The sequence below is a fragment of the Pithys albifrons genome, chromosome 1 (genome assembly GCF_047495875.1).
Source record: "Pithys albifrons albifrons isolate INPA30051 chromosome 1, PitAlb_v1, whole genome shotgun sequence".
Classification (NCBI taxonomy): domain Eukaryota; kingdom Metazoa; phylum Chordata; class Aves; order Passeriformes; family Thamnophilidae; genus Pithys; species Pithys albifrons.
Genome location: NC_092458.1, coordinates 60591573 through 60602320, shown reverse-complemented (window position 1 = coordinate 60602320; position 10748 = coordinate 60591573). Strand labels below are relative to the sequence as shown.

Sequence of the window (10748 nt, the reverse complement as noted above, 5' to 3'; positions counted from 1 at the left end):
GCCTCTCCCTCCCTCCCTCCCATCGCTCCTCCCATCGCTCCTCCCATCGCTCCTCCCATCGCTCCTCCCATCGCTCCTCCCATCGCTCCTTGGCCCCTCCCTGCTGCCCTCTCGCCATTGGTCAGTTCAAGTCCCGCGTTCTGGCCAATCAGGGCGGTGCCGGGCGATTCAAACGCTCCGAGAGCAGCGGCAATGGCGGTTCGCGCATCCTCACAGCTCTCGGTCAGCCGCAGGTCCGAGCCCGCGTTTCCAGGTATGGCCGTGACTTCGGTGGGGAAAAGGGGCGCTGGAGGGCTGGGCTGGGACACCCCCGCGCGCACACACACACACACACACACACACACACACACACACACACACACACACCCCCACCCACCCCACACACGCACCATGCCCCGGCTGGCTGGCCGCGCGGGGCCGAGCGTTACCGCCCCGCCGTTACCGCCCGCGCGTCGCCGCGGCAGGAGAGCCGGGGCGAGCCGGGAGCTGGTCACTCTCCCCAGGAGGCGAGGGAAGACGGCCCAGGCGAGGTCGGAGACCCAGCAGGTCTTGGCAGCAGCGCTCGCTATCATAGTCTTAGAGCTTCTGGCCTGTGCGAGCTGCCGTGGGAGACTTCACCTTCCCTTGGCAGCCCTGGGGACCGACCCGCACCCCGTCCTGTCCCGCACTCCACCCTATCCCATCTCATCCCAAACCCTGCCACAGACCGGGCTCCTGAGGTAGAACCACTCGCTCATGACGAAAAACACGCCCTAGCCTAAGGGCGTCCCATTGAAACCAGCAAATGCGACGCATACCTATACCCGCCCTCTTGTGTAAATCTGCTTTCTGCAAGTTTGGCTTCTACGAGTTAAACCAACAGTTGCTTTGATGGGTGGGGCTTTGCTGTTTGTGTGAAAGGCGGTGAGAGCTGAGTTTCTGGAGCAGAAGGTGCTGGGGGGCCCTGGGATGCTTGCTGGGCTTGCTGCCGTGCAGCAGCATCTCTTGGCAGATGCGTCTGTGCTGTACTACCCGCTGGAGCCTCTGCGGGATGGGGGTCGTGTACGGAATCTTTTGTAAACTTTGGCCAGAGAAGGGCATCGAATCTCGTGAGGTCTGTGGAGCACATGTTCCATGAGGAGTGGCTGAGGGAGCTGGGGTTGTTAAGCCTGGGCTTCCACAGCCTTCAGGAGGCTCAGGGGGAACCACATCACGCACTACAACTACCTGGAGGTTGTAGCCAGGTGGGGGCTGGTCTCCTCTCCTAGGCAGCTAGTGACAGGAGGAGAGGACATGGCCTCAAACTGTGTCATGAGAGGTTGGACATTACGAGGAATTTCTTGACAGAAAGGGTAACTAGAGAGTGGAATGGACTGCCCAGGGAGCTGATGGAGTCACTGTCCCTGGAAGGACAGTGACAGCTGTCTTAGGACCTATTCAGGATCACTCTGTGCTGTTGTTAACATTCCTGTTAGTTCAACATTTGCACAGATGCCCAGGTGACAGTAGAAGAGAAGGAAATGATTTTACAGATGGTCCATTGGGTTCATCTGCATGGTGGTTTTCATGTGTGCTATACTCACTACTGCCACTAATGAAAAGTGTGCTTGCTGAACCAACAGTAAGTTTGTGAGATACTGTAGGGGAATTCAGAAAATAAGAGTGAGCTTAGCTTCTTCCTGTCACAAAATTGTCTTTCTTTTAGCTTAATACAGTAAAACAACCATCTTGTGGAGCTGTGAAATTACATTCAAGCAACCTGTGAATATAGCCTTTCTCAAGAAATGAATATGTAAGACGTTGCAATGTGAATATTAAACTAAGAACTTTATTAATCCATAATGTATGTATTTTATGTCTTGGTGTTTTTCCAATTGCATTTCTTCTTTTACTAAGAATCAAAGCTTGTCATTACCGTTTTAGCTGAAAACATAACATGTCTGTAATTTTAAAACCCACTAGAACAAAGGGGACAAAAAGTTGAATATCTATCAAGAAAGAAGACTTTTTCTGGCGTGCCCATTCAAGAAAACCAGACATCGCTCAGGTAGTACTTCTACTCAGGCTTACATTCCTTTTTATTCACCAATATACCTTCATTTTCATCTCAGTTGGCTTCCATAAGATCATCTGGTGCAAAGATGCCAATTATGAACTGGAATGTTTATTTTCAGTCACATAGAGTGCTGCTACATGTTTCATATAATGCATCACAAAGCATCTGAGGAAGAACTTGGATTTGTAACTTTCAAACTGAGATGCTTTTCTGCTGGTCTGTCAATACATTTTCATAGTTGCTAGGAGACAAATACTAGTTTTGGTGATTTTGTAACTCACTGGGTAGTCTGATGCCAGCTGTGGTGCCTGATTGAAGGTTTTGGAACCTGTCAGTGTGGTAGGAACTGTCTCTTTGTTCAGACTTGCCTCAAATGGCCTGGGCTCTGATGATTGCTATAGCTGAGCTTTGACTCCTTGTGCTACTCCCTCTTCCCCCTCAGTTGCAGCATTTAGAAACTTAAACTAGTGTAGCAGACAAGTAGGTGCTCATCCTTAAACATGAGAATGACACCTGCAGTCAATTCCAGTCTGTTAGCCAGCTCTTCGTGGTGTAAGAAGGGATGTTTTGTAGCCTGGGCCCTGATTAGTGGTTGCTTAACCATTTGTTTTTGCTGAAGGAATAGTATAAGCTATGCCAAAATGCTTCAGTGAGTTCAGCCTTCAAACTGCCAACTGGACCATGTGAAGATCCTCTAAAAATACAATCCTTCTTTGCATGATTTAAGTTTAGGGTTTGTTTTTTTTTTTAAGCAGTAGCAGAACTAGGAGAGCAACTAGCAAGAAACTGCAAGACAACTTACAGCTCTCAACATCTCCAAAACCAGAAATGGTAAGTTTTGGATTGATATTTAAATACTGATGTTACTCTATTCTGGAGGCTACAACATTTGACTGACTTAAGTCATATTTATGTTGTCTGACTTCAGAGCATGAGAGGTTTTCAGGCACAGAGGTGCAGTTTGTTGAAATTTGAATCAGTCACTGCTTATTAATGCTTTTTGCAAAGCTGTCAGGTTACAGTATGTAACAGATTGTATTGCTATGCAGTTTGTACCCAACGGGGGAGTGGATTAAAGAGGATACCATTTTTGATAAAATAATGCTTACATTTTAACAAATTGTCTCAAAAATCTCAGATTTTTTTGATATATTTTCAATCTTCAGGGAAGTAATTTAAAATCTGAGTGAGGTCTTCTGTCAGAGTAGAGAAGTCTTCTATCTGTACACTGTTACTTGTAAGAAAACCAAGTCATTAACAAAACTAACTGTAGAGTGTGTTGTTTTTCAGTTGTGTACTGGCAAATCTAATGTAATCAGAAGTAGATGCCAATATCTAATCAGAATTTAAGGGTATGTGTTGCCTATATCATTTCATCTCACTTTTCCAAAATTAAGATACAAATTGTGCTGCTTAGAAACAGCAAAACAGAGATTCTTCTCCAGATCTGTTCTCAGGGAAAGGTGGGATAAAAATAGACCCAAGACTGGGGTTTGTGTTAGACAGTTTTGAATTTGGGTTCCAGAAGATTTGAGACATGGAGTTATTTGAGAAAGAAAGCAAAAACCATAAAGCTTCAAAACAGAATGTTGAGGGGTAAAGTTCCAAAAGTGAGAACAAAATTTTTTTTTTTTAGAAATTTCTTGAAGGGACGTATTTTGTTCTGTATAAATGTCTTGTGGGATCTTAAAGTTGAGTTACACTACCTAATTTCTTGAAAAAACAACTGTCAAGCTCTAGTTACAGGTCAAATCTACCTTCTGAGCCTGAATGACAGACCAGAAAATGAGATGCAGGGTAGTTTTCTTACAGTTCAAGAACATCTTCCTTAAAGAAGAGTATCAGCCTCTGCAGAGTTATATGTGTCCTTTACATGTTTTTTTCCTGCCTTTAGATAGTTCACTCATAAGCTGCTGCTCGGGCAATACTGAATTAGTTGCTGTAGAGCATCTTTGCAGGAAAAAAATAGGTCCCACTTCTCATGGGGGGCTGTGCTAAGAACATATGGCCAAGAGTTTCAGAGAATAGTGAAGCCATATAAAACAGACATAATTATTCTTAACTTACAGCATCCTACTGCTCAGTAGTAAGAAAAAATCTCTCTCTTCTGGTAACATCACCTGGTGCCCTAATCAAAGGATTTACTCACTACCCTGTGTTAGTAGACTATCCACACTAAGTAGGGGAGTGGTGATGCCATTGAGTGAGTGAGGTAGGTAGAGATATTGCTTTGTACTGTATACAGCCTAAAGCAAGTTTCTACTTTATGACTCTTCTTAGAAGGTAATTTTGGCAGTTAAAAGCCAGAAGTTGCTTTGAGAGTTTTGTTTCTTACTTCCAAGGCAGAATTTAAGCAATTTTTATTTGATTTTTTTAATGTGAATTCTGAAATAATAGTTGACAAATATTCTGCTCAGTATTTATACACTAGTTCTGTAGGTACTTTTTAAGTGGCATTTATCTTTAATCACTTTAGTCCTATAAATCAATGGAAGACTCTTTAGAAACAAATAAGATGCAGCATGAATGTTCTTCTAACATTTCTGTGGATTTGCATTTGATTTCAGGAAAATAAAGAGAATGATGATAAACTGTCGTGGGACCAATCAAGTGTTAGCTCAGAGAAAAATGTTGCTTTAAACTCTTCCACAATCCCACTAACAAGTTATGTACCAGAGGCAAACTGGAATCTTGATGGTGAAGCTTCAAAGGCCAAAGATACTGAAATAAAATCTCAGCATGTGTCCTTTAGCAAGGCCTTCTTGGAAATAAAAAGAATAAGGGAGAAGCAAATGATTGCAGAAAAACAAAATGCAAGTGTTACCCTACCAAAGAAACCAGCACTTGGAAAATACCGTGGCAGAGTTATCCAATCCAAGATAAATTCCTTCCGAAGAGCAGTAAAAAATGAAGGGGAAAAAGAACAAGGGCCAGACAAGAAGCTTCTTCCTTCTGCCACCAAACAAGCAGCAAATTCTTCATCCACAAAAAGCTGTAGTGCAGTTCTGAAGACTCTCAAAGTCACAAACACGAAGTTTGTAAAAACAAATGGTGTACTGCCACTTCACAGCAAACCACCTGAGAAAGCTGCTGTTCACTCTCAGTCTGGTCTGAAGAAACAGCAACTGGCAGTTGCTGCAGCACCAAAGAAAGTAACAGTCCAGAAACTGGTTGGTGGAAGGGGACCACAGCCACCAAAGGCTGCTTCTAGCAATCCTGACCACAGACTGCAAGGTGTGAAGAAATGTGCAGATTTTTGTGAAGGTGCAAGACCAGAAGCTCCAGCAAAACCAATTTCTGTTGTTCCTGGTACAAAAACAGGACAGAATTCTAAAACTAATGGCAACAGAAAATCTGTTCTGCCGAAAGAGACAGCAGAAGAGAGAAGGTAAAGGCATTATTCACATGGCTTGATCTTGTAGGTTATCTTATTTCCAAGAATATCTAGTTTGACCTATTTTTTGCTGTAGATACATTGAAAAAAACCCTGAGTGTCTAAACTTGATGCCCAAGGGCAGCAGACTAAAACTGTAAACTTAATACTGTGAAATCAGAGTTCAGACTAATTGCAGCAGCTCTCCAGGCTTACTGTTTGTCCTGCACAGTTAGAAAATAGATGTTGCTGCTAAGAGCTGTTTTTTTAGGCTAAGTGCTGTGACAGCCTTAAGCATGACAGATAATCCTGTAAGTGAATTTCACATGCATGTCACAGCTTACCAGAAAAAAAAATGACTGAGGCAGAAGGCATATAGAATGAGAAACTTTACAGACTGAAAGAGAGCACTTGTCAATGACATTTTTCAGTTTTCAGCTGAGACAACAGGGAGAGGAAGATGATTCATAATCTAAAATTTATTTAATATTCTTGATAAAGTTCCCTGTGCAAAGTCAGAGTTACTAAAAATTGATGGTCTAGGGGGATGGGGTTGAAATGAAACATGAAAACTGAATTATACTTCACATCAGTTTCAGATTTTAAAAACCGTGATAGGGTTGTACTGGGCTGCTCTCCATGCTTTGTGTCTTAAGAGATTGTTTCTAGTTTTCTGTTTTGAAGTGTGATTGGTGAAAATAGGTGACACAGAAGAATAATTAGGAAGCATTTTTTTTACCCTCTCTTGAAAACCAGGGTTTCCAACCTAAGTGTCTTGTTGCTGCTTGAAAGGAAGAGGTTAAAGTGTTCTGATCTGACAGATACTTAAAGCAGACAGCAATATGTACAGTTCTGAAATTTCCATGCAGATCTAAATGGCAGCTGTATTCTTTTCAGCATTAAAGGAAAAAGGGTTGAACTATCTGGAAATAATATCTCTGTGTGACTTACCCTAATTAGTGTCAGTCAATGTCAAAAATTTAGCTAATAATATTCTTCAATGCAGAGCTCGCCTGGATCAATGGAGGGCATCTAGAGGAAAAGTGATGAGACGACCTCCTATATATGCGCTTCTGGGATCCCCGTCTAAAAGTGAAGAACAAGAATTCTCTGCTGATGCTTTAGAGCAGAGTGAAAAGGTCAACAGGACTCTCAGTGAATGCCTGCAGTTAACTGAACAGGTATTTGGACCCTTGCCTGCTGAGTTCTGATCACATAGGACCCCACAGCATGCAAGTCCTTAGGGGTGTGCTACACCTATGTGAATCAGGTGCAGGGGACTCATTGCTCCCCAAGTTAAGCAACATCATAGCTTTTGCCAACACCCAAAGGAATGAAACTTTACTAATTTATTGAATTACCAAATAAGAATAGGCAATAATGGTAATAATAGTAGAGCTATAATAGTAGAGAGCTGTAATATAATGAGAATAGCTAGAAGGAATTAATCTAAAACAAGTTTGCATTTGCAGAAATCTGTCTGTACTTCTGAAAAAGTCTCGTTTCAAGTAGTTGTGAAGATGTCTATACGTTTTACTATCCCTTCTATTTACAATATTGTATAAATCTCATTTGGAAGAACAGGTGGATAACAATTCTTCTGCCAAAGAAAGACAAAAAATATTTGTTTTCTAGTTCAAAACCAGCTAATCTACAGTATCTCAAGGTATTAGCTAAAGTTAAATTTCTGCTTCTGTGTTGACTTCAGGGACGTCATGGTGATGACGTACGTGCCATGCTGGAAGATCTGATGCAGAGCATTCCTGGGGTTAGAAGACTTGCAAAATTTTGGATCTGCTGTATGCATCTTGAACAGATGGGCCCTCTTGAGAAGCTTCTTACTGTCTATGAGGAGGCCATTTTGGCTGGAGCAAGGGTGAGCAGCTTTTCTTTGAGATTAACAATTAGAAAGGCATGAAAATATGGGATGCAAAATACAACTGTTTCTGATTTTATTAAATCCTTTTATAGTAGAAGGAGAGCCATGTGACCTGCTTGAATATTCAAATAATGGTTTTGGTTTGCTCTGTAACCACTGTAGATACTAGAAAGGTTTAGGGTCATTGAATTACCATATGATGATCTGCCTAGAAGGAATTAAGGATTCACACTTCTAGTATCACTAGAAATCCAGAATATAACTTAATTTTCTACTTATTGATGGACTTTACTTCTGTGCTTTAATATCAGCAAGATTTCAGGGCATCAAATACAGCTTTAGTGCACCAAATGCAGGAAATATAGAATTCACTTGTTTTGACTTACGTCTGAACCACATTAAATAAAGGGTTTGTAAGGTGAATATCTTGTGGTCTGCACCACTTTCCCTGTAACTGTTACATCAACTAAATAAGCTGAAATGATGATTATTTTTGGAATTGTTTTTCTAAAACAGTACAACTTTTTTTTTCAGCCTAAAGAGGAACTACGACACACACTTATAGACACTATGAAAAATAATGAAAGTCTTTTCAAGTCTGAGAATGGTAAGCTTGAGTACCCTATTCTAGTTAAATGTATGACTTAACAGGCAACACAAGCTATTTGTATTGATATTAAACTTTATTTATGGAAAACTTTGTGATAATTTTGTACTCAATTGTCTTTGAAAACAGTCTTGACTAAATAAACCCTTTTCAATAGTGGGCATGTTAAAATGACTGGAGATGCTCTTGTATTCAAAGCTTCTATTTAAGCTTTGTCAAAGTTATTTAAGCCTGATAATCAAGGAGCAAATAAAAATATTCTTGAGATAAAAACCAGTGCCTCTTTGATACAACCTTCTTCACTACAAGAAACATGTTTGGTTTTGGCACAGTGTCAATTAAAGTTTGTAAATATTCCAATTTTGGAAGTAAAGTAGCTGTAAATATTCCCATTCAATGTAACATAACTTGACAAGTATTTGAACACAGAAACTGACTGGTATATTTCTTCAGAGCTGCTGCAGTTTGAAAGGAAGAGAATGACTTCTCAGGATGTGTACTTAGTCTGAGTTTTCAGGTTGCATGTTCCTGAAAGCGATTAAAATTATTAGTAACTTAAATTGTTGTGAATCAGATTCAACACATAATTAACTTTGATTCTCATGTAAAGCTCTAAGATTTCAGGAATCTCTCTGAAACATTCTCTTTAGTTGTAGCTAATCACAGCTATACTTTCTTCTGTATTTTATTTTTAGGAGCATCTGTGATAGAAGCTCATGTAAGTGAGTTAGTGGAAGTCAGCAAGGAAGCAAATTCATCTGGAGAGCCAGTTCAGGAGACCTTCAAGGATTTCTGGTCTGATGATGTCCAAAATGCAGAGAGTGATAAGAAGGCAGAGGCAAGCAGTGAAGCTATCAAAAAAGAAGAAACTGATTTAGACTTAAAACCAAGAGAAGAGATCTTGCCAAAAAAGAATAAAAAGCGCAAGGCTAGAGATCATAAAAAAAAGAAAGGAAAATGTGAAACAGAACAGAATGAGGATGGGATAAAAGATACAGCCCAGGCATTTAATTCTCCTGAGAAGGGTAATGACACATCTTGTTCACTGAGGTACAATCCTACCACATCATACTTGGAAAGGAAAGATGACTTCAGGTAAATATGGAAAGTCTGCAGTGTCTGGAGAAACAATGTTTGTGTCCCATTGAAACAGGGAGGCACTGCGTTTGTGAACACCTAGTTGAAAGCTTACAAGAACATTTATTTTTAGAATTGCTTCCTCATCATTCAGAAGGAAGTAATTTTAAATAAATTCGTCTACTTACTCGAACTGTTTTGCTTTGTAAAGGCCTCACTACAGAGTAACCAGACTTCTGTGGCAGAGGCATAAATTCCAGGTTTGGGATGCCCCTCCACGCCCTCATCACAGTACCAGTTTTACACTGAGCTAGGTAAAGAGAAAGGAGTTTCCAATCCTTTCCTATTTGAAAGTAGATGTGGTTGTATGTCATACAACACGAAAGTAGTGATCAAGATGTAACTGCCCTGTAATGATCATCTTGAGGCAAAAACCTGGATAGTAACCTCTGTACAAACCAGATAATATTGAAATTATTTTTTTACCACAAGGTTGCTTCTAAGGTAGCAGACTTAGGAAAGTTGTGCTCAGCTTCGGCATCTGATGAAGCTGGAGACCTGTAATCTGTCTGCTATCCCTAATAACAGGAAGAACAATTTCCCCCTGAGGGAATAGGGAGAAATCTTCCTTTTGGAACTGTTTTCAGGGGGTTGTCTGGGATGAAATATTTTGCCCAAGAAAAGAATTGTGTATCTGGTTCTAATTGTATGAATGGGAAAGGGCCTGTTTCCTTCGGCAATGGGAAAGAGTTGAGCAGGAATCATGACTTGCTGTTTCTGCTAGATCCTCCAGAGGCAACTTGTATGATGGTGTGCCTATGTTTGGTGATTTGTTTGGGTTTTTTTTCCCTTTTTCAAAGCCTGAAGACCCCTTTGCGATATTCTCAACGCCTTCGTGAGAGGATGTGCAAGCTGACTGATACTGCTAAAGATCAAGATCCATGTGTCTCTTCACTTGAACAGCTGGGAGGACTGGAATCAAAAGCCACTGTATTTATCCATGAACAGAGCAATGCCTTCCAAGAAACAAGTGCTGAAATAGAAGTGTAAAAAGGAGTGTTACTGCTCTACAAGGGTTAAATATTTGATTCTTATTAAGGAGAGTTGCGGAGTACTTGTTTTTAGCAGCTTTTAAAGAGGAGCTATCTAAAATTCATGTGGATGGCTTAAGGTGAAATTTGACTGCCTGAGTCACTAAATCTGCCTTTTCAAAATTGTAATATGTTCTGGTTTAGTACTAGATTAACCATTGTCTTTGTGTTGAATATGTTTCATTAAATACCAAATTAAGGACTAGGTGTAAACCTTCATGTAGTAGTTCATTGCAGTATGTTGCTAATATCTACTGTTTTCCTGTTGCAGTTGCAGTTTTCTAAGAAATTCATAGGAATCTCTTAGTTTAGGAAAATAAAAAGTAACATAGGCATTCTAATAGTACATTATCTACTCCAACATCATTTAGTTTTGAAAACGGAAGCCAGCTCCTACTGTGTATGCTAAATTTTAAGCTGTTTTATATAGTTTGTATTGATTTAACAAAACGTTTTAATCTCTTTAGTTACTGAGATTGTTCATTATCAAGTCACCTTAGCTGAGGTCTGATACACTACATACTCTGCGCCTGTTTTCATGTTGGTTCGCGTCAGACTGTAATAGAGTGCATTTATTAAACTTATCAACCCAGTCGCTTTTGTTCTGTGTTTGTAAGCTTTACCCTCTAAGCTGTGTCGTCTGTTTTTGATGGCGAGCTGATAAATAAAGAACGTGAGCTGTTTCC

At 40.5% G+C, this 10748-nt stretch overlaps 1 protein-coding gene across 2 annotated transcripts; it reads left to right on the top strand.

Annotated features, from left to right (window-relative positions):
• Nucleotides 1–168: 168 nt before the first annotated feature.
• On the top strand, nt 169–10655 carry CKAP2 (cytoskeleton associated protein 2). Of its 2 annotated transcripts, none has more exons than XM_071552044.1 (9): nt 169–253; nt 1942–2026; nt 2791–2866; nt 4603–5423; nt 6415–6589; nt 7117–7284; nt 7822–7894; nt 8590–8989; nt 9832–10655. In XM_071552044.1, exons 1-9 carry the CDS (start codon nt 193–195, stop codon nt 10019–10021), a joined length of 2049 nt encoding a protein of 682 aa, XP_071408145.1. In that variant the 5' UTR covers nt 169–192; the 3' UTR covers nt 10022–10655. The 2 variants fall into 2 exon arrangements, with proteins under 2 accessions (XP_071408145.1, XP_071408137.1); XM_071552036.1 differs by having other exon boundaries at nt 2788–2866.
• Nucleotides 10656–10748: the final 93 nt, after the last annotated feature.

Excerpts from the sequence above, each read along its gene's own strand:
- CKAP2 (XM_071552036.1), top strand. The coding sequence starts at position 193 with ATGGCGGTTCGCGCATCCTCACAGCTCTCGGTCAGCCGCAGGTCCGAG. Across the intron at positions 6,590-7,116 it reads GCCTGCAGTTAACTGAACAG|GGACGTCATGGTGATGACGT; the intron begins GTATTTGGACCC and ends TGTTGACTTCAG. Across the intron at positions 7,285-7,821 it reads CCATTTTGGCTGGAGCAAGG|CCTAAAGAGGAACTACGACA; the intron begins GTGAGCAGCTTT and ends TTTTTTTTTCAG.